This window comes from Onychostoma macrolepis, chromosome 21 (assembly GCF_012432095.1).
Source record: "Onychostoma macrolepis isolate SWU-2019 chromosome 21, ASM1243209v1, whole genome shotgun sequence".
NCBI lineage: Eukaryota > Metazoa > Chordata > Actinopteri > Cypriniformes > Cyprinidae > Onychostoma > Onychostoma macrolepis.
The window spans coordinates 2,694,670-2,721,801 of NC_081175.1; the positions used below are offsets into that span (position 1 = coordinate 2,694,670).

The window sequence follows — 27,132 nt, forward strand, 5'->3', positions numbered from 1 at the left end:
TTTTTGCAGCTTTTGTAAAGACCACAAATGAACATGATGAAATTCGTGCACAGTGTGCAGTGCATCATTGACATGAGTTAACTGTGGGTTAGCAGTAGGAGGTTGTTTGAACTCGAGGTGTTGTGGAATCAGTACAGCCCGAGTAAGCAAGGGTTAATCAACAGATTCATGGTTTACACTGTCGTTCAAAAGTTTGGGATCAGTAAGGTTTTTAAATGTTTTTTAAAAGAAGTTTCTTACACACATCAAGGCTGCATTTACTTGATCAAAAATACAGAAAAAAAAAACTAATATTTTGAAATATTACTACAACTTAAAATAATGGTTTTCTATTTTAATATAAAATATAATTCATTCCTGTGACGCGAAGCTGAATTTTCTGCATCACTACATTACTCCAGTCTTCAATGTCACACGATCCTTCAGAAATCATTCTAATATGCTGATTTATATTTTATATTAATATTGTTTATAACAATTTATATTTTTATAACCCCTTTTTTCAGGATTATTTGATGAATAAAACATCAAAAAGAACAGCATTTATTTCAAATAGAAATCTTTTTAAAATAGAAAATTCAGCTTTGCATTACAGCATAAATTATATTTTGATGTTTAAATAGAAAAATGTTATTTTAAATTCTAATAATATTTCGCAATATTACTATTTTTCTGTATTTTTTTGGTCAAATAAATGCAGTCTTGGTGAGCAGAAGAGATTTCTTTAAAAAAATGTTAAAAATCTTTCTGATCCCAAACTTTTGAGCGGCAGTGCATGTGATGGTAAAATCACCTTGATTTCAGAAATCATGATGATTAGAAGTTGAGAAAGAAAACGAAATCTGACCTTTAAAGAGAGTTCACATGCTCAATGTCCCCAATTTAACGTAATCTAGATCGTGTTTTTCCATTTTACACCACACTTTCAGACCCCACTATAGATGAACACGCACTAACAGACAGAGAGATTATGATAGCTGCTGTACAAAGTGACAATCAACAACATATATAATTGTAATGGCATATTTATTGCACAATATTCCCATAAAAACTGGGAAACAAAGATAAGGTCAAAAAGAGAGGCTTTATGTACAAATACATCAAGAAAATCAAATGCAGTATATACAGCTAACATTTACCAATGCATGCCAAGTAAATAAATTAAATGCTTTTCTGTATAAAGAAATAATTAGATATAAATACACATTCTGGAGAAGACAAATGGATATAGATTTTTTTTTTTTTTTTTAAATACAAAATGTTTCCCACCGAAGCAACTCCTACATGTTTTAACCGGCTACAATAACCTGAAACACCTTGCAAAGCCTGTGTTTTTTTTTTTTTCTTTTCTTTTTTTGTCGATTAAGACTTAGATGTATGGTTTGACCCAAAGACAAAGTAAGCCAACCATTCATAAACATCTTGGTAAGTCATTAACTTGAATTGAATCATTGCATGTTCATTTTTCATCCATTTCTCTGTTATTCCATCAGTAAACAATCTGTATGCAAGCTAAGACGACACATAAAAAAATTTCAGCATTTCAATCCTGAATATACAAGATGATTGTTGAATGTCCCTGGATCAGTGTTAAAAAAAGGGTCCAGCACAAATCCCAACGTAGTGATTGGTGACCATCGTGTTTCTCTTGACCAAAATGTTGTGTCTAAATGACTCTTCAAATAAAAATACATCTCTTAATCATTTCCACAGGACAGGTAAACACTTCTGTTACAGCTAAAGTGATGCTGCCCAAAAAAAAAAAGATAAAAACTGAATCCTCAGAGCTCATTCATGGGAAATCGTGCCACGGTTTCATCTTTATTGGATGATTGAAAACCAAAAATGAAAACTTTACCTCAAATGTTTAATTTAGCATGTTAGATGTGTGTGTGTGATACTGAAGGTTTGAGGTAGAGCTCATTTCAACTGGACACGACAGGGTAAGCTCGCTTGTAAACACAAAGAAAGGAATATTACATGATCGCTCACTGCCACAATCGATTGAGAACAGTCCATGATATATTCATTTAAAATCATAAAACTGATTTTATAACCAAGTCTGTGCTTCCTACGTTGATTTGAAGAAGGTGCCATGAACAGCTTGATGTACGCAAGGGCTGCTTGGATTTCTTCTTTGGCTTTTACATTCTTACGTTGTGTAAAGGAACAAGAAATAAAACAAAATGCGGTTTATGGAATTAAAAAATGCACTCCGTGTGTCCTCTGTTGAAAAGTGATATTCCCAGGTCACTTTCAGGGAACCTCAGGGTTTCGACCGTCATCTAATGGCAGAGCGTCTGTCCTGCAGTCTGCTCACCCTGAGACCGTTCCCAACCAACGCCAACTCAAGGGCCTCCCTGCTCCAGGAGTCTCAGGGGGCTTCGAGGGGCCCCGAACCCGGAGGACCCGACCCGTCTGCCGGCGGGGGAATGGAGTCTCTCTCGCTCTCCATGTGGCCTACAGGAGAATCTGGGCCACGTACGGCGAGTGTGTGCTCGCTATAGCCGCTAGCAGGGGCAGATCGTTAGACTCGATCCTGTGGGGATGAACCAGATCAGATTGTTAAAAAAAAAAAAAACACAGACATGCATCACGACTAGTGGTCGACCTATACGGCAGTGGCGTTTCGTCCATATAAGCTGCAAATGCTCCGTATACGCAGGCCATTTGAGAGAATAAGTTCACGTGGTTATTAATATAAACATGATTATGAGTTGATCCCTTGTCATTTAAAATGTAACTTGTCGCTTAAAGAGCTAGGAATAAGTACGTAATCAGATTTATTTTCTGTGAATCTATGTCAGTTACTGGCGAGTGGGTTCTCCGCAGCTTTCTCGTCTCTGTGACTCGTCAGGATTGTAGCGGGTTCTCATTGGTTTACTGGTCTGTGGCTGATTTAATGCACGAGGTAAGCTGTCCGCGAAGCGTTCACCCAAGCGGAATAATGCACTGTTGCTGTCAGATCTCGATTGCTGAAAATCACATTGTGTTTGATGCAAAACCAACTCGACTAAATCATATGAAAAAAAAAAAACGTCGTAACTGTATATTTTTATGTTTTCTCAAGCAAAGCAAATTTTAAGTCCACTGAAAACATATCTTCTTACATTTTTGGTCATAGACAATGTATGTTGAAGATACGTTATTGTCAACATGGTAAATTAAAAAAAAAAAAAAAAAAAAGTTTATAAAAACGTGGGCTATAATTAAAGCTGAAATTAAATGTATTTTTACATAATATTTACTAAAACATACAATTTAAAAATGAGTGACAGTTGAACTCTCCTGCCTGTGTTTAGTTCTCACAGATCGACCGTTAAACACAAAGTTCAGTCCTTTTTATTCACACTTCAGATGATCTCACAGCTGAAGTTTGCAAGATTGGTGAAATGAAACATTTATTAGATTTATTAGATGTGTATTTGCTGAAAGACAGATGAGAAAGTATTGTAATAGAAAGCAAACTCTATACACTTTTTCATATACCACTAACTTGGTGTAAAGTTCTGTGTAATAATTCATTAGTCTGTTAAACAGGGACAGTAAAATAATGGGAGCTTCGTGCACTCTGGCCCTAGTGTTCTCATTAGTGCGCTGTCATAATAAGAGTCCAACATCATGGACAAAGAGAAAAAACTTCTTGGCCAATGCCAAGAATTAATTTTTTTTTAAAAAAGCCAAATATCGGCCTATATATCGGTCGGCCACTAATTACAACTAGTAGACAGACGGATGAATTCTTACCCTAGAACCATGCCCAACTCCTTCACATGCACCCTGGTCTGTCCTTTCAAGTATTCGGCCAGCATTTTGCTCTTGAAGTAGAGTTCCTGCAGCCGGTCCTCCAGATGCATTATACACTGAAAACAAGAACGAGAGAACAGCTTGTGTCACACTCCATACAACCTTCATGCCAACATACAGCACTGACTCCAATCCTGCTCCTGCAGAGTTTAGCGTCAACCTGCTCATCTCACAATAAAGGTCCAAAGCCCGGTTTTGAGTTTGCATGTTTTGATGCCCATGTGTTTGAAATTAGTTGCTGTAGCATGTGAATCAAAAATGCATGAATGAAGCTATGGGCCGTTCACAAAGAACACGTTTTTTCCATTCCAGTGCGCTACTTTTCCATTGTTTTTCTATGTAGACATGCTACACAAACACGTATGACCGTTGCACATCGCAGAATCTTGCATGAGCACCACATTAATAAGATGTCGTGTCAAGTTAAAAGAATTTCAACTTTCACACGCAGCGCTGCTCATCAAATCCCGTTCCAAAACAGTGGACCAATCAGAAGAGCCCAGAGGCAGGGCAAGCGTTGCAAGCTTTTGTTTACAGTAGCAAGTTGGCAAAGCAACTGTTTTATTTGACGGCAACAAGCATTCTGTGCTGCACTTTTTTTTTTAAACCATTTGTGAGCGCCGTCTCTCGTGTTTTTAGATGCAAAGATGCATTCTGTTTTGGTTTACTCTCCTGTTGATCCAATTATCGTTCAAAAATAATATCTGATTACTTGATTAATTGTTAAAATAATCGATTACTTACAAAAATAATCAACAGTGAGAGCTCTGAAATGTGTTCATGTTTCCTTACAGATGTGCTGATGATTGAGCAAATAAAGCAGAAGTTGCACTCACGAAGTTTGGCGACAGGTTGAGTCGGTAGAGCTGGTAGGTGGACTGGAGCAGGTTGGACACGAGGTTGGACACGAGCACCTCTTTGCCCAGCTTGTCGGAGGGTCGTCTCTGGCTGCTGGCCACCTGCACGCTCCACTTATCGGTGTCTGCGATAATGCAGACGGCCTCCGCGATGGGCTCATCCAGCACAGGATGCTGCACAACAATTCAGCTCGTATCAATTTACACTTCACACAATATCTTAACATTTTTGTTCATTTAGGACTCTCAGTGACACTCAAGTGCTGTAGGTGGAGAGAGAGAGTCCCATGGTAAAAGTAATTTGTGATGATGAATGATTAACAGCAGTGTCTGGGGATCGTATGTAAGGCTGAAACTAACAATTATGTTAATCTATTGATTATTTATTAAACTTGGCAAAATCAGGTTAAAATATAAACAATACATTGTGAACCGCAAACCAACTGATTGCTTACCATTTATAAAAGTTAAATTAAAACAAATTTGAAAGTACAAGTTAAATTAAAACGAAATAAAATGAAAAACCTCTATATAATTCTTTTTTTTTTAATTTTAGTTATTTAGTACATCCAGTTAAACTAAATAAAAATGAGAAAATGCCTTGGCAACTAGCCGAAATAAAACATTTTTTTATATTTTGTTTTATTTCAAGTAAATTTTTTTTTTCATGGTTTTCATTTTAGTTTTTGTAAACTAAAATAACCCTGGCACAGATGGGATTAGTTGATAATCAAATTTGTTGCCAATAATTGTCATTATAGATGATTATCAATTTTATCGATTAGTTATTGCAGCCCTAATCTTATATAACCATAACTATCAGCAACAGTAATTTGACCCTTAAAGTGTTAGGCAGGTGCTGCTTGGTGACCTGTTGGAGGTGGTGTTTACCTGCACAGCATGGGCCAGATCCGACACGAGGTTCTGCCTCAGTTTCTCATCATTGGGGGCTCCGTGCAGAACAAAGTCTGGGACGTACGTAGGACAGTATCCTCCGAAGAGCGACCTCCCAAAGTTGGCAATGCTTGGTTTAGAGAAGTTCTCCACCAACTTTGCTCTAGAAAACACATAACCTTGTTCATTAGCAACATTTATAATGTACAGATTAGGGCTGGGTGATGTGGTCAAAAAATCGTTGTATTTTTTGGCTGAATTGCGATATATGGTATATATCTCTGTATTTTCTTTGCTGCATTTAAAAAATTATAATAATAACAATATATATATATATATATATATATATATATATATATATATATATATATATATATATATATATATATATATATATATATATATATATATATTTTTTTTTTTTTTTACATCCAGCCCAATGTTGTCCAATGAAACTATGTTTATATTATGAAAACAATAAAAACAAAGTGAATGTAGCCATGTAGGCAATGCTATATATTATGTGCAAAAAGGGTTAAAATCACATTACATACTAACATTGTAACATTATAATCTAAAAACAAAAATAATGCTTTTTAAAGAAGTTAAATTCACTAAAATAAAAATGAAAATAAATAAATAAACAAATGCATTACATTTTGACTACTCCATTACTGAGTCCTCAGCCATCTTCAAGAATCGGCTAAAAACACATCTCTTCCATCTTTATTTGACCCTCTAACTCTAGCACTCTCTATTCTAATTCTATTCTTAAAAATAGACTTGCACTCTATTTATTTACTAACTGCTTGTTTTCTTAAAAAAAAAAAAAAAAAAAGGCCTCTAATACTAGCTTGCTTATCTATTATCTTTTTATTTATTATATAATTTTTTTTTTTTAAACCTTGCTACGTGTACTGCGTTAAGCTAACTGAGACTTGCTTATTTCTCTTTTGTTGATTTTGATTGCTTCCATAGTTATCATTTGTAAGTCCCTTTGGATAAAAGCGTCTGCTAAATGACTAAATGTATATAAACGGTATTGTCTCATTCCATATTGTTTATAAAAATATATTGATATATATACAGCCCAAATGCCAAAAAAACAGATGGTTCTGATAACCGTCTCCGCTCTTACCCGGGTAAAGGCACCTCGAGCTCATCCTGCCAGTCGGCCTGCTCGTCAGCGTAGAACGGCCCGTCGGGCTCCTGCCTCGGCAGCTCCTGTCCGGCGTCCTCGCTCTCGCTGTCCCCCAGCGCGCTGTCCGAGCTCTCGTTGCGTGGGATCTCCCAGTCGTTCAGCGGGACTGCTTTCTTTTTCTCCCCAGCGGTGCCTTGTGAAGGAACACTCAACGACATCTCGATGCCCTTGTCTTGCTCGGCAGAACAGCAGGTTTTACAGCAGCCCGCGCTGACGTCTCCTGAGTCGCACTCACACCTGACTTTGTCCAACCGTGGGGCATCGTTTCCTGCGCTTTTCATCGCTGTTTGGAAGACATCATCTATAGTCCTCGTCTCCACGGGATTGTCATCGCTGAAATACTCGTCAAACATGTCCAAGCAGTCGCCTTGCGCTCTCGGACACCACTGAGACGTCTTTCTAGTTCTAGTCTTGCTATCGTTGGTCTTGATTTGGTCCACTTGGAGTTTAACCTCGCTGTTACACTGCTTCTGCTGGTTGTCTTTGAGAAGCTTCTTGTGTTTCTTGATCTCCTCCTCCAGCTTTTGTTGTCGACTCTCCATGTCAGATTCAGGAGACATTGAATCTCCGATGAGGAATGTGACTTTAGCGGAGGGCTCGTTCCCGGCGTTATCAAAGCTCTTGTCAGGGGGCTTCTTTTCTAGCAGGATATCTGATGAATGGAAGATCCTGATGGGCACGGCACCAGACTCCACCTCGGGCCGCACATCCCCTTGAATTTCGAGCGAGGGTATTCTCTCACACGGCGAGTTGGAGCCGACTTTTACCACGGTTTCCAGTCGAGTCTCAAGCCGTGGGCTCTCTGCTTCTCTGCAGACAGGCGCGTCACTGATACAGTCCTCCTCCGGTACGGCGGGATGCGGAAGCTTGTGCTCGTCTGGGGCTTCTGTGTCCATGTATGTGCTGCTCTGTAAGCTGTTGTCATCAGACGGGTAGCCGTCCTCTCCCTCGGCACCCTGGGACAGGTAGTCTTGGCTCGGCTTGTGCACGGTGACCAACACGTAGTCGGACTCCTCCACCTCTCCGCGGCGCAGCGACGTGGTGATGAGCGAGCCGGGCATCACGATGGCCACGTCCTCTGCGCTCTCCAGCAGGTGTGTTTCCAGTAACTCCGAGCAGCGGATGAAGTAGGTCAGCACATAGAGAAGACGCTGCACCAGCTCCTGTCGTCGGCCAACCACCACCGTACGGGACAGACGCACAGGTGAGCCGATTGCCCCATACAGGTCACCTGCAGGAATAACAACATTATTAACCAAAACTATTGCCAAGAAACAAATAAGCAGTGCTGGGTAGTAATGGATTACATGTAATCTGGATTATGTAATCAGATTATAAAAAAAACTGAATACACGTAACTAGATTATATTACATTTTAAAATGCTCATAATCAGATTACAGTTACTTAATTTGCATATTATTCATAAAATGGCAGTAAAATATTCAGAATTTACTGATTCCCTTTTTTTTCCCTCTTATAAGGGGCTTTCGCACCACATAGTTCTAGGAACTTCGTTCTAGGAACCAACAGCAAGGTCTTTATGCACGGCATTTACATACGTCAACAAACATGATCAGAGATGTTTTTGTTGTGTGTTTTGGGATTCGTGATAACGGAGATGGAATGTAAATCCACAATTTACACGACTGAAAGAGCAAAAAGTTGGGCTAAGAGACTAAATCTCCTATGACAACTTGCAGTGTTACATATCGAGGCTGAGAAAAGAACACAACACTGCAGACAACAAGTAAATGCTGTTATCGCCGTTTTCCACTTTTGAGTATTTTTACATGGCTTTTTAAAAATGCCAGGTAGCTGGAGTTTTGTACGAGTTTGACCACAGCGTACACTTACGTCACCAGTAGTTCCTATAAAACTGTTTTAGACCCTACTCTGAAGTAGGAGCTAATTTAGTTCCTCCAAACAGAGTTCCTAGAACTAAAACTGTTCCTAGTTCCTGCAGTGCAAACATGCCAAAAAGCGGGTACTTCCGCCAATAGTTCTAGGAACTATGAAAAGGTTCCTCCGGTGCGAAAGCCCCTATAGAGTTTGAACTGCAGTTCTTACATTAACTCCAGTTTGGGGAAACCGCGGTGTACTGCAATGCTTAATGCACTTCATGTTGTTAATAATCAAATAATAATCTCTCTTTGCTTTTTTATATCAGTATGGTACATTTACTGGTAAGTTTAAAATAAATTATGTAAAAAGTAATCTAAAAAGTAGTCAGAATACATGACCTAAAATGAGTAACCTAGATTACGTTACCAACTTCAAATTTCATCATGTAATCTGTAAACCATCCGTAACAGACTACAATTTGTAAGTAATCTACCCAGCACTGGAAATAAGAGCGTGTCATTTGTGTGCTGTATGTCTGATATAATGGCATGATTAGTCCCCTTCAGAGATTCATTCATACTTTAATTCATATTACTTCCCTCTGTAAATCAATTCACTGTCTTCCGCCGTAGTTTCACACAAAACCTAGGCTGTATTTATCATGTAAATACGTTTCTATTTGTAACCCTCAAACTGGAAAGAGCTTGGCGACCCCAAATCTTTAGTGACCCCTAGAGGAGGTCACGACCCCCAGGTTGGGAACCACTGCTTTAAAGGTTCTTCGTGGAACCACATAGATGCCAATAAAAACTTGTGTAAAGTGTTGTGAGCGTCGATTCTCCCTGTTTCTTGTGGGATTTTCAGGGAGTGGACGTTCCAGGGATTTTGCGATTAAGACTGTGCCCTGACTACTAAACTGTCCTGCAAAGTTTGTTTCCAATCTCCTTAAACACAGCTGCCTGTGATTTTCAAGCAGTCATGAGGACCTTGATTAGCTGGTTCAGGTGTGTTTGTTTCAGATTAAAGCTGCAGGGCAGCAGGACTGAAGATTCCTGTTCAAATGCAATGTTTCCCAAACCTGTTCCTAGAGGCACCCCAACATGTTCAAAGTCTTCCTAAGCAAACACACCTGCTTATCAGCTCATTAGTAGATGTGTATTGTTGTGGTGCCTCCAGAAAGAAACATGCTCTAAAGCTCACTGTGGCAAGTCATTTCCATCAACACTCCACTAGGTGGCGAAATGCACACATTTTTGCACTCTTGCATGAGTCATTTACCAAGCTGTGCCCAAAGTGGGTTGTAGGGATGTGTTTTCGCCAGCATGTCCACGCTCTGTGAGGAGTGCTTCTCCAGGAAGATCTTTAAGGGTGGTTGACCGTTGGGCATGACCGTGGGAACCCAGGCGAGATGGTTAGTGAGAACTGCAGTGAGAAGCGCCGGGAGGAATCTAAAGGCAAGAGACAAAGCAAGCAAGAACATGGTTACACTCACACTTATCATGGGCGTTCAATGGCTTGAGGAGTATGTGTGGCATTACTCAACTGGTTCTTGGAGGCTTGCTCCATGAGCAAGGCCAGCTCCCTCATGAACTGACCACAAAGCTGGTTCTTTTCAGGTGGACCCGACATCATGGTGAGCCAGACGGGCTCAGGCACACGTGGCATGGTGTACAGGTTGCAGATGGTCGTCCTACAGGGTGTCCGCGCACAAAGACAGAAGAGCTTTTGTCAACAGCTGAAACAAAGAGCGCTTCAGTTGCACAGGGCTGCCCCAGCTGGGAAAGACCTTTGCAGCATATTTAACTTCTGCAAATGTCACGTAGCCCGGGAGCATTGGCCGCGGTCCAGAGCTTAACACCCAGATGCTACTCGAAATGGTAGGAGTTCAGGAAAGACTGCAGAGTCACGAGTAGGACTGCTTCTGCAAAACTAGCGTGCTTTCTCCATTTAATTACACACAAAGCAAATCTCTGGATGCAGCTTTAACACTAATCTGAAACGGAGCAACGCTGTTTACCATTACAAGCAATACTCGTGCTGATTAGGCACTGGGAAAGATGCAGATGTTTGCACAAACTCCCGAGTGTGTTGCCAACAACCTGACACTTGTGATAAAAAACGACAATGTACTCCCTTCCCAAGCCGTACTATACTTCCCAGTACTGAAGTTAATGTGTAGTGACCTATAAAAAGCCTCATGCAACAGTAGCTAACAGACAGACAGAACCGTTTTAGCACTGGATTAGGTAAGAGGTATGAAGCTCCGAGGTCTACTTTCACCAACCTAGACCCTGAAATGAGGACTGACAGAACACGACATGCTAAACGTTCATAACTTAAAATCAAGCCTGGGCGATTATTTAAGCAATATTAGAGGAATTCACAATATAACACCTTCAAGTGTTATAAAGCCTTACTACATATTACAAATATTAAAATGTTGATAAATGTCATTGGTACACTAGATAGAAGATTTAACAGAACTAAACAAGCAAAAAAAAAGTCCAATGAATTAGTTAAGGATCCGTTTGTGTCACTACTCGAAAAGTTTTTTATTGTTATACTGCTGCATCTACATTAAATGAATGTAAAAGAGCACTATATTAAATTTAGATTAAGTAAAGTCTATTCTTACTGTATTTTACACCTAGATTAAATTTGATCCCTTTGTCTTAACTAAAATGTGAATAGCTGATTGTTGACCAACTGATTTTCACAATTAAATCATCACACACTGATGTAAAGCTTCTTCATTTCAGATCTCTGGCTTCACAACCCCCGAGGATGAACGCCAAGGTGTATACTTATCCGGCTGGAGGTGGGAAATCGGAAATATTTGTTTGTCTGTTCGCTTGCACATTATTGACTATTCTGGTCCGCCCTGACAGTGTGTGAGGGAGGTAAAGTTTCTGTGGCACTGGGGTCAGGTTGCTCTGGCCACGGACCAACAAGCATATGACTTGGAAGTATGAGTGGGCGCATAGTGCATCACCTCTGAAGCACTGACACGGACCGAGCTTATTTTACACAGACCAGGACTGAAGCACAAGCTCACACGGCCTTCTGCTCAGTTCCTTCGCAAGATGTTATATGTTCCTTTCAATACTATTAATAATTCTGCTCCTATTTATAAGCATTATTATTTAACACCAATAAATTAATGGTCAGTTCAAAGCTTATACTAAACTAATTTTAAATGTTGATAAAACAAGATGTGCACATGTTATTTCCATTTCTATTTATTTATTAGCTGAGGCTTCTATCCAAAGCAAATGAGAGACTCCTCACGGTTAATCAATTAACTGATTGTTACAACAAAAGTGTCTAATTTCTGTAGTTTTTGAACAGGTCTGTCAAACTAACAGATCGATGTTCTGATGGCGCCGCAGGGATACAGTGTTTGTCTTTAAGGAGACTCAACCTACAAATATAGTTGAAGTCAATATAGTCTTGTTCAGACTAAGTCCAGATCCGATTTGTGTGCATATCCGATCATATTTAACCAGTGTGAAAGGCAAAAAATAAATAAATGCATCACATAAAATCAGATTTTTACAAATTTGTTTTAACGAGGTCTGAAATCCTATTCAAATCACATTCCTGGAAATCCTTTTCAGTCTGACCGCTCAGATTGGATTCAGTACAACAAAAGAGCGTCACGGGTCACACAAATCGGATCTGAACAGTTCCGATACACAGTGTGGACAGTAACTCATTTAGACCGGATTTCAATAGGATTTACACAAAGTCAGATTTGGACGGACAGTCTGAACAAGGCTTATTACTCTGAGATCAAAGGAAGCATGAAAACAATGCCTTTTTATAATGACAATTGACAGAATTTAAAAAATTTGACACCTCTAGTATGATTGACAGGTTGAATTTTGTTTTTATTTCTTTGAATGCATTACGCTTCTCGCTGCCCTGAACATGATACGGGAGTTATCGTGTGAATCGTGTCAAAGGTCATTGTGCTCAGTGCAGCAGCATGAAACTTTCAGCAACGCCTCCAGAGGCGTTCATTAAGATTGGACACAAAGTCATCGCATGTGAAAGCGCTCTCAGATCAGTGTCGTGTGTCTCATGTCACATGAGCGGATTAGTGGATTAAGTGTCCAGTAAACCTTGGCTGGACGTTTAGTGGATGCAAATAACAAAACACCTGGTGAGCAGCGTCCACAGACATGTCACCACAAACTCACCTAAACTCATTGAGGCCATCCACCATGCGACTGTAAGCCAAAGCTCTCTGGCTGGCATCAGCTGACCTGCGGCTCAGTATCATAGCCTTCAAACAAACAGAGCCACAAACACACACCGTAAGAGACTTGGCGCAGGGAGACGGCAAACCACAAAACACACAAATCATGTCTAACCTGCTCAATGGCACTTTTGAGTTTGTTCATGTGACTCTCAAAGAGAGGAAAGTGAGAGAAGAAAAAGTCCTGGAACTTGGCATTTTCTTCCTCGTTGGGCGAGAGCAGGAAGATGACACCAATAGCGATCTTCTTCTTCCTGGCAACACCCAAACTCGGCCCGCTGTTCTCGTCAGACATGTTGAAGCTCTCCTCCACAGACCTGGAACACAAACACACCACTGGATTAGACAGGGAAATGTGAGCGGGTGAAAAGAGACGTTTAAACGGACTAATGAGTCCTCACTACTGTTCGTCATTTCTGATTTTCTCTCTCAAGTTTGCATGTGTTAAGTGAAGGTCCTGATGAAAGAAAAGTCTGCTGTAATTAGAAGCAGGTGATGTACTAATAGAAACCGTAAACCGGTAGAAATTTGTCATGAAATTCTCATCTCGGTCTAAGCTACACTCAACGATGCAATGTTGCACAATCATACAATTGTTGCACAGTTTACATTTGCATGCATTTTTTAGCCTAACCAGTGATTTCAAACTATTCAAACGCAACAAGATGTGAAAGAGAGCTACTCTGTACTCATGCTCTGTCTGAGAGCGCCCATAAAGCAGCCGCTCACACAGCATCCGAGTAATGAAATCTTTTTCACTGCTGATCACACTCAAAAATGCACAAAAATGTCAAATTGATCATCAGTCAGTTATGTCTGTTAAATTAATGTAAACAGTTGGGAGACAATCGAACAATCAAATTATGCATCAGCTTGTGTCATTAATGTTCATCAAACATTGAAAGACAGAGAAAATGACTCGCTGTTTTTGACTGAATCTCTTGTAAAAATGAATATTTCATTTATGCAGTGAGAACTATGCAGTGTTTTATTTTGACATTTTTTATTCAGTTTCTGTAGTAGTTCTTATTTCTGATGGATTAAACCATTTGTATCATTGTTCTATTGTATTTGTTTAGCTGTGATATCAAAATTGGTGCAAAAGTACAATTGTATTTAATATTTTGCTATTGTAACAACCTTACCTCGGGCAAATATAACTACTGTGACATATTATTAAGGTGAAGTAAAATTTCTCATATAGCGTTATTTAAACTTTTGGTCCTATTGCCCAATGCTAGCTGTAGACAGTGTGTGCATGAGTGTGTTGCAATCGCACCATCGAGGGAAGACGCCGTTCTCCAGGCTGGTGGTTTGGCTGCGTAACCAGCGTCGCTGGTAGCTACTAGCACAGCTGCTGGTAAGAGAGGAGCCCGGCGATGGAAACGGGGTGATCAACAGGCTGCTTAAAGATGCTGTGGAGAGAAGAGAGGATCAGCGAGTCAGTGTGATCGCATGCCCATCAACAGGAGCAAACACTCACACATGGCAAAAATAAGGTTCTCTTGCAATGACGTGCAAACGGAAGGATATTCTCCGTGCATCATTTCTGAGCATTTGTTTATTTATGTATTTTGCTACTGCAGCTTTAAAAGGAATAGTTCAAAAACACGAGTCCATAATAACGATTCTGCCAATAAAAAAAGTTGTCTCGTCTGAATCAGGAGAGAAATATGTACAAATCAAACACGGTTTACAATCCCAACAGTTCTATATAAATAAGTAGGTTGATTTTGACTTTTTTTTACTTTTTCACTGGAGGAAGCGTTATTATGGACTCATATTTTCACAGGAGGCAACAGTCTGAAGACTTCTTAATGATAAATTGGTTTATGACAAACACAACTTTTGGCTTCACAAGATGTTAACTAGTGGACTGGAGTGCTGTGAATGACTTGTGGATTATTGTGATGTTTTTATCAGCTGTTTGGACTCTCATTCTGACTAGGGATGTCAATTTTCAATTATTTCCATTACCGATCGTTGTTTAAATTAACCATCAATTAATCAATGCATCTATTGCAGTGGCATATAGTCACTGGCATGACAAGATGTGCAAATGCCACTCAAAACGCCAGCTTCCTCACCCAAATTAACGGAGGTTTTACTCTAAATAAAAGACTAGTAGCAGGATTCTAAAATGAATAGATGCGATTATGATCATTTGATAAAATTAAGAGAGCCACCGTAGTTACGTTTAATAAATTATTAAACGTATAATATTAATGAAGTTATGAATTATGTTAAAGGGAACATTCACAGAATGTGTCAAATGAAATTGGTGTGATCTCATTAAATTAGCATGAATTTTACTCATCAGTACAATTAAATTAAATTAAGTGCAAATAAATCAACTGTGTGGTTGTCATAATTTTATTAAGTTAGACCAACAAGCTATTTTTCTGAGTGCACAAAGCTTTGTTTATAAGAGAAATAGGCCTAATAAAATAGGAATGAAAGATTTCGTGGCCATGAATTAAGAATTCATTCTTATGACTTAATTTGTTCCCTCATTTTAGTTAAATCATGGGTTTTCTAGGGAACAAATTAATCCATATATATAATTAATTCCTACAAATTGTTAATTCTTTCCTACGACTTATTAATTTGTGGCCACTGTCCATGTTTCATGAGCCGCACGCAGCCCAAAATTAAACTGCTTAATCGACCATCCATAGCTTTAATCAATTGCATCTCTTTATCGACAAATAAACAATCGTCGCATAATCGTTGCCATCCCTAAATCTGACGGCACCCATTCACTGCTTATAGGATCCACTGGTGAGCAAGTGATGGAATGTTACATTTCTCCAAATCTGATGAAGAATCAAACTCATCTACATCTTGAATGGCCAGAGGGTGAGCATATTTTCATTTTTGGGTGAACTATTGCTTTAAGAAACACCCCATGCAGTGATAGCATTTAGGTTTTCAGGGTCACCGGAGAGGCCGCGAGAGAGTGATGCTCAGAACGGGGTGACACGCTCAAAGAGCTCAATGGAGATGAGACACGCGTGTCGACCCAGGCCTGAATTAGCCACCTCATTTACTAGTGCAGGCAGGCAGTTTTGGGAACCGCTAAATATAAACGTCTGTGCATGTGATGCTGCATTAGCCAGAACGAGAGATCCCAGCTATGCCGCCCAGATCATCAGGCACTTTCCATTGCACAAGCTTTTCCAGGTCTGCTGCATGTTCAGAAAGCTGCACATCTTAATGGCACAGGGCAGATATTCCTGTGCTGCGAGCTTCACGATGTCCTGATTGTAGTATAATTTATATTTAGGACACAACAGAAAAAATGACAGCTACATATGAAGGTTTTTTGTAATCAGAGTAATTTAAAGAGATTTCTGGGGAGGATTTTTTAAGTCTGATTTTTTTTTAAGTTTTCCATATAGAAAAACTCTTCACACTTGGGATTGTGTAGGGCCTTATGATTTCTATGACGTGGAAAAAGCAGATGGATTTATAGAATCCAGTAATAAAAATTAAATCAGCTGTATAATGTGGAATGTCACAGAATTTGGAAAATTTTGGATGAATAAATTCAAAGTAGGGTAACGCACTTAATCAAATGGTGAAATGGGCTCGTGTCTGTGAATATTAAAGGAACAGTTCAACCAAAAATGAATATTTTGTCATTTTGAAACAACTTGAGGGCGAGTAAATTCATTTTTGGATGAAAGCACAGAGGGACTGCAAATGTAAATGTGAAGTCTGCAAGTTGTCAGAAACACACTAAAACTCAACCTACCAAAATAAAGGTTCTGTTTAACTTTAAGAAATTATGACACCGATATATTACTGTCGTACAGTAGAATATACTTCTCAAAGTAAAACATTAAAACACTATTTAAGGAATATCACACATTTCTTTGTGCGTTTTAATTTAAACCGTAAACCTCTGTTGTGCAGCACTTTGTTTGCCAAAAAAAAAAAAAACAATTGTTAAGTTTACATTTGATTGCACTTAAAAGATTAATTAAATCGTTCAAGTTTTATGCATTAATATAATTAGCACCGTTTTCGATAAAACTGTATTTTTGAAAAGATAAAACATTTCATAGGGCAATATTATTGTTAAAATTCTAATACATTGCTAAAGTTTTATGAATTCCATGATTAGACATTATTATTAAAATGTAATTAAACTATTAAAATTAAATGCAAAAAAATGAAAATGGAAAACATATACAACAGGGCCCGTATTCACAAAACATCTTAATTTACCAGCTGGGCAAGAAGTAGCAGCCGTTCTTGCCTCCAGTTTGGTTTTCTTTTACATTTGCATGCCTTACTATACAGTAATTGTTTTGTTACTTACTAATAATCATTAGCAATGATTATTCTACTCTGTTAATTAAAAGGCTGTTTATATGCATATTCCCTAATTATAATAAGCATGCACGTAAGAGGCTGACAATTAGCTGAACATATACTTGACTAATTAGTGACACTTAGCCTGTATTTTAAAATCTTTATTTGAATATGGCAACATAATATTGCGCTCTATTTTCTAATATTTCTATGAATAAATCTCTGACAGAGACCCCTCCCGTCCCCTATCAGCCAATCATTGTGTGCATCTAGTTAGTAAACATGCTGACATCATCCATAGCAACGAGGTAAACCCCGCCCACTTACTCTTAACGTAAGACTTCTCTCTATTCCTTAGTAAAATGTTGTCTCAGCAGCTTTGTGAATAGGTTTTAAGAGAAAACTCTTAGCTGAAAACTTTTACTGTTATTTAGGAGAACTCTTAGTGGTAAGATAAAATGTTTTGTGAATACAGGCCCAGATGTCATGGAGCCCTAAATATAACATTTTCTTACTTGTAGCCTAGAAATAAATCACGTGCAGTAAATGTGTTTGAAAATAAATGTGTCCCATATGACATCTCACCGGAGCGGGCGATGCCGCTGTCTCTCTCATCGTACAGTCCTCGGCCCGGCATGTCCATGGGGTTACTGTGTCCTGAGAGGAAGCAGAGAAAGTCATGCAGGGATGATTTTAAAGAGGTTGCTTATCCCTACCCACCACCCGTCCAGCCATCTTATCACCATTGTGATCTACCTACACATCAGCACAGAAACATGCACACGCAGCAGGCAGGAGAGGGTAAACCGGTGCATTATGGGGGATGGGGTAGAAAGAAACCCTGGACTTGTCAAAGCTAGAGAGATCACACCAGAATAGATCTACCAGTTACACGTCTTAAATGTTGTCACAAAGCACTAGCAAACACCTTAGATGCACATGCATAAAACACTAGTGCCACATGCACACTCTCGTGCACACACACACACACACACACACGCCAACCTGAAAAGAAAGAGGCGCTCTTGATGAGACGGAGAGGGCCTTGCTCTGAGAGCGCCCGGCGCGGGCTGCAGAGCTGAGAGAAACCTGTACGGTACAGCGATCAGGAGCGCAGGGCGACAAATGAAGAGAAAGACACACATCCAATTGTTAGTTAAGTACAGGAAGAGGCACAGTGATGCTCAAAAGTCTGGAATCATTTATATTTTTTTGAAAAGTCTCTTCTGTTCACCAAGGCTGCATTTATTTTTTCAAAAATACAGTAAAATAGTAATGTATATATATTTTTAGCATCATTGCTCCAGTCTTCAGCGTCTCACGATCCTTCAGAAATCATTCTAGTACGCCGATTTGCTGCTCGAGAAACATTTCTGATTACTATCAATGTCAAAAGCAGTTAGGCTGCTTCATATTTTAGAAGTCTATGATAATAAGTAATATAATTTATTTTTTTAAAAAGATGCATTAAATTGATGAAAAGTGACAAAGGCGTTTCTAATGTTACAAAAGATTTCTATTCCAAATAAATGGTGTTCTTTTGAACTTTATATTCATCAAAGAATCCTAAAAAATAAAATGCACCACAGTTTCAACAAAAATATGAAGCAGCACAACTGCAAGCATGATATTTTTTTCAATATGATAATAATCAGAAATGTTGTAATGCGAATCAGCATATCAGAATGATTTCTGAAGGATCATGTGACACTGAAGACTGGAGTAATGATGCTTTGATCTCAGGAATGATTTACATTTTACAATATATAGAAACAGCTACTTAAGAGTAATAATATTTCACAATATTACTGTTTTACAATATTTTTGGATCAAATGAATGCAGTCCTGCTGAGCAAAGAGATTTTTTAAAGCATTTATAAATGGTAATAACTCCACACTTTTGACCAGTAGTGTATCTTAAGCTGTCAGGATGACACAGACGGACAGATGAATGGCAACACCACACAGAACAACTCAATCTATGAAAAATTAATATTCAGGCTCAATTCAATAATCTGTGCAGTCAATTCTGAGGGTGTTGCGCACAAATAATTCTGAAAACTGGACTCAATAAACATGATAGTTAGGTAAAGCTCTAAAAACATGTGCGGGTCATAGTTCAGCCTAAAACCAAAAATTACATTCTGCGTAAAAAGAAATCAAGCCTATATTTAGGACCATTAGGATCTGTCCCTTTAATGCATGATATTACACTGGAATGCGCAGTTCTTTCAAAGTTTGATTTTTTTTTTTCAACATTTCAAATTGCGAGGTTACATCCTCACCCATAATTGTATATCACTGTCCTGTTTTGCTGCATTTATTTATGACAACATAAAATCAAAATGACAGATGAAAGTGGTGAGGCATCAAGTAGCACTGAAATATTTACTACTATTTTCTATTGCATTAGCTCTCAAGCGACATCATTTTGGTGTAATATAAGACAAAACAGCTTAATTTCATATTTAAAGAAATAAATACTCTATGTATTATATTATAATGTAATTAAGCTATTTTCGTATAACATCAAAAAAAAAACTTGATTTTGGGAAGAGAAAACATTTATATTTTATTTATATGCTAAGTTATAGTTTTTAATAATACAACTTATTTATTAAAAATAAATCTAAATTATATATATAAAATTTTATCTGCGGTTTTGTTTTTAAATCCGGGAAGTAAAAGGAAAGGAAAAATTAGTTTAATGTTAAAAAAAAAAAAAAAAGGCTGAACTTTATATATATAAAAAATTAATAAATAAATAATTTGATAAAAATGCTTTGCAATGTCTCAATTCATTCCTAGAGGATGTGACAATCCTAAATCCTGAAATAAAAATACATCCGAGTTAAACAGTTTCTTTATGCAAAGTAAAATGCCAAAATGTAAAGGAAGAACTATGACCTGGACATGTTCTCAATGAGTCCTCAAAACAAACACATAATTACAATGTTTAAAACAGTGATGATGTGACGATTTCACAGAACACTTGCGCACAATGGAGAAGGACAGACACAGAAGAAAACATGGGAAAGCACTGAGATAAAACAGTGTAACAAATGTTTTTGACAGCTGAAACAGCAAATGTCATCAAAGGAATGATGTGGCGATTGAAACTGTGTATGTGGAGTAAGTTCAGGCTGAGGCACGGAGGATCTTGCGTTACCTATGCTGCCCAGGAAGCCGTTGGCGGTGGTGTTCTGCTCGGGCCGCAGCGCGCCGGAGTCCTGATTGATGAACTCTAAACTGTCCTGCAGTCTGTCAAGTAATCAAGAAGAACAATGAGGCAACAGACCACATCGAATGTACTGCTGAACGTGTGTGTGTAGGGTTGGGAATCGAAAATCAATTCCAATTCCAGAATCAGACACTTAAGGTCAGGAATCGGATACTTGTTGTAAAATTCGAATTTTAATTCCACCTATCAATTCCTGTGTGGCCATCTTTTATTTTTAAGTGGCGATAAGTGGCTGTTAAAAATGTATTTGTCTTTGAATCATTCATTCAAAAGATTCATTCAAAAACAAGTAAATCTTGAGTGAGTCATTGAATTATTCCATTCATAAATTCCATGAGATTTTGTTTAGTTGTCTAATATTTTTTCTTCAGAATTGTGAGAGAACTACAAGCTCCATTAAAAAAAAAAAAAAAGTCAAAATTTATCCAGAATCATGCAGCTCTATTTTGCACACAAACAGCTCTTAATCGAGTCCAGTTTTTATGTAGCCGGCTGATTTTTATTCATGGTATTCAGCAGCAACTAAATGTTTTGCAAAAAGAGACAAAATAAATATGTTTGATATTTATAAATGTTTGACTTTTTTTTTTTTAAACCACACTGGAATCGAAAACGGGAATCGATAAGAATCGGAAACAGAATTGGAATATATCAAATTCAAACGATACCCAACCCTGTGTGTGTGTGTGTGTGTGTGTGTGTGTGTGTGTGTGTGTGTGTCTTACGTGTTCAGGCTGCCATAGACGCTTCCGCCCGTTCTCGCTGTAAACACTTTACTGAGCATCAGCTGTGGAGGAGATCTGGGAACAAACACACACACCTGATCAGCACAGACTGCTCATCACACACGCACACCATCAACTTGACTTCCGTACGCTCGCACCTTATCTGGTGGATCTTCAGCGTTGAGCCTTTGTAGCTCATGGCCACCGAGCCGAACATCATTTCTCCGAGCATGTTAGCGTCTGATGAGCACCGTGAGGAGCCCTGATACAAGCAAAGAAAGAGCAAAGCACACAGGTTTGAATCTGCAGGAGCAGCACGCAGGGGTGTGTGATATGCATCTTGTCCAATTATACAGTAATTGTTGTTTTAACGATGTGAGAGCTGACTTTGAGCGTCACCGAGTTTGCACAAAACAAACAAAAGCACGTCTTGAGAGCATGCTTTCACTGAATGATCCGAAATTCAAGATATGAGGGCAAAAAATACTCTGTAGGAGTTATTATTTTATATTTCTATATGATATAGTTTAGCAATATCACGCGAACAGGAGTTATGTTTTTTTATATATTATCACCATCACAAATGGTATTGATTTTATGCAGCAGTTCAATAAACATCAATGTAATATTAAGTGATTTATATTTTATACACACTATTGTCAATCTGTTTTTGATTAATAAAAAAAAAAAAAAAAAGTTTAAATTGTAAAATTTTCTTTATTAACCATCTAATTAAAGAAAGTTCCATTCCAAGTGCAGCACACATGAAGTTGTTAACATGGTGTAAATGTAAAATAAATCACTTGATAAATGTATTTTCAGAAAAGGCATTAAATATGAAGGCACATATTGTACAAACTTGTCTTAAACATATTATATGTCCAAAAATAAGAAAAATGCTTTTAAAAAGACAAGGAAATTCAATTTCAAAATGGCTAAAAGTATAACACTAGTAGACTATTATTAAATGCTTTGTATAAACAAATTAACAAATATATATAATATTAACATATTAAACATTTTAACATTCAAAATGTTATTTTTAAAACATTAATCTCAAAGCATTTTTGTTTATCACCATGCAGCATCTGTAGTGCAAACATGGATTTTGTTGATACGGACTCATTTCATTGGTAACAGTCTTTAGCATCTCATTACTCAAATTTAATTTATTTGTTAAAATATAAGAATCTGGGCCCGTATTCATGAAAAATCTTAGCGTTAAGAGTTGCTCATAGTAACACAATTCTAAGAAAATTCTTAGAAATGTGGGTGTTTCCACTTAAAATTAAAGAAAAGATCCTAGTAAAGAAAAAAGTAATTCAGAAAGCATCTTAACCCTTAAAAGAGGTCTTAAGGTCCAAAATTGTTAGGAGTACAGACGAGGACTTTTAAGAGGCTTAAGAGTTTCTTTAGCAGCGGAGAAAATGGATGAAACATGAAGAGGGAGAAGAAATGTGTTGCATACAATGCATGACAGTGAGTTAATAAAACGCTACACATTAGATCGTGCAGGGATCATGTTTGTGACCGATCTTATTAGAGACACGCCAACATCTCCGACACCGCACAGAAATGCCACAGCGCCAGAAATGGACGTAATCACTACATTGACATATTTAGCAACTAGAAAAATGCAACTATGCAGCAGTGATGATCTGGGTCTGTCACAACCTTCTATAAGCAAAGTGATCACACAAACAATTACAGCACTTTCAGAATCTTATTGTGTCGCTGTTCATTTCCTATAAAATATGTTAAGTATGTCAGCATGGTGAATAAAAAATAAGAATATATATATATACACGTATATAATGTGTGTGTGTGTGTGTGTTTGCGCATTTTTGTGAAAAGTCAGGACATAGATTTGTATAATGACAAAGGTATGACAGGTATTACAAGGTGAAGGTGACTTTTCAGGACATTGACCCATGTCCCCACTTTTCAAAACGCTTATAAATCACACAGAATGAGGTTTTTTGGGGAAAGTTGACATGCACAGTCTCCTGTAAGGGGTAGGTTTAGGTGTAGGAGTGGTGTAGGGCAATAGCACATACAGTAAGTACACTATAAAAACCATTACGCTTATGGGATGTCCCCACTTTTCACAAAAAAACAAACGTGTGTGTGTGTGTGTGTGTGAGAGAGAGAGAGAGAGAGAGAGAGAGACTGAGAGAGTGAGTATGGTAAAACAAGAAAAAATACGCCTGTAATTTCAAAGTGAAGGCTTTTAGTAGACCCTACTCTTAAAAGCGCTCTTTTATTTCCTTCTTGGACAACCAACCAATCACAGTCTTCAAAAGACTGTGTCATAGCTAGCAACAGGGTCAGCCCCGCCTCCTCACTGAGATAAAAGTTTTTGTCTTTTCCTTGCTCAGAGTTGCTCTCAGGTTGGTCCTGAATCACTTTTAAGCTAAGACTCCTAGTTAGACATTTTTAAGCTAAATTAGAAGCTCTCTGAGAGGATTCTTAGAATCTTTAAGAATACGGGCCCTGGTATACAAGATGATGCATACATCTAATAATGTTAGGGGAAAAAAAAATGCATTCAATTTTAGGTGGCAAATGTCAGCCCTTAATAATTGCAAAAAATATGAAGAACGTGAAGAGAGAGAGCGAAGGCTTGTGACGGGACTCACCTGGAAGCGGTTTTGTTCTTTGGGCTCGGAGGCGCAGGACGAGCTGCTGTCCAGAGAACTGGTGCTGCCGCCCGTAGGCCTCAGCTGACAACACTTCCCAAACATCTTCGCCTGTGCCTCTCCACACACCCTCTGCAAACAACACACGGACAAACTCAACAACCCAGCGAGACACTCTAAACCTGAGAAACACATCGCTACGTCAAGACCCACATTCTCCAAAAAAGACATTTAAGGTGTATGATTATCTGGAGTGTGGATGCTGTTTTAAACGGGTAATGCTGAATCAATTGTGACGGATCATAATTTAAAGGTGTGAGGGGGAGAGTCTGAATTGAATGATGAGACATGACCGCAAAGCAAACAAACACGCAAAAAGAAACAGCAAGACCAGTTTAATACGATTCACAATCAGATGACTCTTGTGTATGAGTCGTTCTTTAAATGAATCATTAAAAAAGACTCTCGAACGCAGATAAGTCAGTCTGATGACTCATTCATTAATCTGTCGCACCTTCACGTCAATCTAAACACATTCATTTCATCTTTAAATTAATATATATATATATTAATATATGTGTGTGTGTGTGTATGTATATATATTTATATTTGCGTGTATGTATATATATTTATATTTGCGTATATGTATATATGTATATATATTTATATTTGCGTGTATGTATATGTATATGTATAAAGAGACATGATTTTTTTTTAAACTTTTTTTTAGTTTAGTGAATTTAATATTTGCTTTAACAACATTATTTATGTTTTTAGATTGTAATGTTACAATGTTAAAATGTAAAAAAGTGATTTTACCCCTTTTTTGCACATAATATATATAGCTTAGCCTACATGGTTACATTCGCTATATTTGTTTTCATAGCCTTTAATATGAATGAACATTGTTTAATTGGACAACATTGGGCAGGATGTGATTTCCCCCTCCTCCTCACATAAATATTTTTTTTTCAATCCAAACAGAATAAGTTAAATATAGAGAATATATACTGTATATCGCAATTCAGCCCCCCAAAAAGATATGTATTCTTATTTGGCAATACTGCCCAGCCCTAGTCTTTGAACATTTTGAAGTTTTAGTTTTGTTTGCATGGACTTAACTGAGAGACATGAATCTTTAAACAGCCAAGTGTGCACATAAACACTTTTTTTTTTGCATGCCATTTAACTTCAACCCTTGTTTTGAATCAATAAAGAGCGGATCCCTTCATATCTCTGTGAGGTGTTGCATGAAAGGTCCAGCACTCGTCCAGATGAGGGAAAGGCCTGAGTTAATGAGTGTTTTGGCTGTGCGTGCCAGGCTCAGTGTCTCTAATGGCTCGTGCTGAGTCTCGTCCTGCTCTGTGAAGAGCACAAAGGAACTCGAGCATGTGAGACTGTCATATGACTTCCTTAACAACTCGTGAGCAGGGCCGTTTGCTTACTCGCTCTCTTCTGCTCTCAGTCAATGACTCTCTGTCTCTCTCTCTCTCTGGTGAAACAATATCCTCTGCCAAAAGCGTCATGTGATTGCAGCCGCAGTTCGGCTCCATATCAGCACTCTCCAGAGCCTCACCCGAACACACTAGACAGGCTGTTTATTATTCATCTGGCTGCACTGCGCACCAACAGCAGCTTGAACCTGCAGCAGATTTTAAAGAGCATGCTTTACGTTTAGGAGGGTTTTTAAATCATCACCCAACCATATCAATATTTTACACACATGCTGTGTGTTTTTATTCAGCAGGTTTCAGGTCAAAGCCATACTGAACTGACTGATAAATATCAAATGTTAAGCCACTGAATGAATGATCCAGGGCTTATTTATAATTTTGTACCATTTGGAACAATCAGTAATGACTGACTTAAATTTCATGATGCTTTAGTCAGGGATTCTACAGGTTTTATGAAGGTAAATTTAAGACTTAAAAGACAAAATGCATGGAATAAATTGAACAGAACACAATAAATCATTGTTTTCTTAATGAGTTATATTAGCAACACTTCAGAGTTTAAACAAAATTTACAACTGATTTCCATATCTTTTTAATTAATTAAAATAAATAAATAAAAATTAAAGTACTAGAATCTCACAAACACTATGTGGAAATAACTTTTAATGAACCTTCTGATCACACTGTAAAGTGCTGTTCTTCCTCAGAATTTTTGTCTTGCTTTCCAGAGCAAATGTCTAAAGACTCTTAAATTAATATATATTTACTTGGGAAGCAAAATGACTTAAAATAAGAAATCTTGTTTTATGAGGAACTGCTCAAATTAAGTGGGCAGGAGCAAATACCTGCCAATGGGCTCAGAAAATTCAACTTAATTCAAAGGGAAAACAAGGTTTTATTCCCCACTGAGAGATATTTGTTCTTCTTGTTAAGCATGGACTCCATTTTGTTCAATTTCTCAGAAAACAAGACTTCATGTTTGATTTGCATCTTAAGTAAATTTATCTTGATTTAAAGATGTTTAGATATTTGTAGATATTGAAAAACAAGGCAAGAGAAAGATATATTGAAAAAGAGAAATTTTTACATTTAATGCCAAAACTATGAATTTAAGACTTTCTGCTCTGATTTAAGACCTTTTAAGGTCTTAATTTGTGGAAGACTAAATTAAGATAAGCAGAAATCCTGTTTGGTGCACAAAACAGTTTGGAACGGTCATCAATTTTGCAACATCAACACTCTTCAGGAGCTGAATTACTTTGAGGTTCATGTTTTCTCATCACACTCAGTCCAGACTGATTGGGGAACCACAGATCAGAATTCCCTTCACATCGCAGTCAGATGACAAGAGCAGGTGTGGAAAATGTTTTTTTTGGAGAACCGGCTTTTGCACTGCACCCATAGTCTCATGACAGCTAATGACAAACAACCGGCAGACGTGACAGAGAGCTCGACACGCCTTCAGTCATGTGAATGTGAAAGAATGCTTACACATTCAGTGTCAGCTGATGCTATTATTACTGGAGATAAGGCCTCTAGTTCTCACAGCACTCACCGTGACCGGGGCATCTTCCGTGCTTCTCTTTCTGGCGTCCGAGTCGAAGAGGACGTTCCTGCCGCGCCGCTCACAGTCCTGGTAGACAATGAGACGGATCTGGCTGGGCTCCAGCTCTGGTGACGACCAGCTGTGGGACAGAGACACGAACATGAGCATCGCAAACACACTGAAGTAGAGATGCATCGAACCCGATATCCAGTATCGGTATCGGCTCCGATACTAGCATTTTCTGCAGATCGGGTATCGGTCAGACGAGACCAAATCCGATATTGCGTGTATACTATTCTGTGTTATTTTTAAGCCCCACGAAAGCACAAAAACATTATAAAGCA

The 27,132-nt window shown here is 38.1% G+C and overlaps 1 protein-coding gene across 3 annotated transcripts in view; it reads right to left on the reverse strand.

Annotated features, from left to right (window-relative positions):
• Positions 1-1,009: 1,009 nt before the first annotated feature.
• fnip1 (folliculin interacting protein 1) overlaps positions 1,010-27,132 on the reverse strand; it is a 38,674-nt gene continuing 12,551 nt past the window's right edge. For 2 of the 3 annotated variants that reach the window (XM_058758016.1, XM_058758017.1), the window contains exons 2-18: positions 26,798-26,927; positions 23,789-23,920; positions 21,308-21,411; positions 21,150-21,224; positions 20,353-20,444; positions 18,189-18,272; positions 17,769-17,840; positions 14,143-14,278; positions 12,979-13,180; positions 12,805-12,890; positions 10,146-10,292; positions 9,881-10,050; positions 6,697-7,990; positions 5,556-5,721; positions 4,644-4,838; positions 3,748-3,863; positions 1,010-2,539 (exon numbers count right to left, since the gene is read on the reverse strand). In XM_058758016.1, the coding sequence (XP_058613999.1) occupies positions 2,461-2,539; positions 3,748-3,863; positions 4,644-4,838; positions 5,556-5,721; positions 6,697-7,990; positions 9,881-10,050; positions 10,146-10,292; positions 12,805-12,890; positions 12,979-13,180; positions 14,143-14,278; positions 17,769-17,840; positions 18,189-18,272; positions 20,353-20,444; positions 21,150-21,224; positions 21,308-21,411; positions 23,789-23,920; positions 26,798-26,927 (3,280 nt within the window). In that variant the 3' untranslated portion in view covers positions 1,010-2,460. The remainder of the gene's footprint in view (positions 2,540-3,747; positions 3,864-4,643; positions 4,839-5,555; positions 5,722-6,696; positions 7,991-9,880; positions 10,051-10,145; positions 10,293-12,804; positions 12,891-12,978; positions 13,181-14,142; positions 14,279-17,768; positions 17,841-18,188; positions 18,273-20,352; positions 20,445-21,149; positions 21,225-21,307; positions 21,412-23,788; positions 23,921-26,797; positions 26,928-27,132) is intronic. The other variant, XM_058758018.1, reaches the window with a different exon arrangement.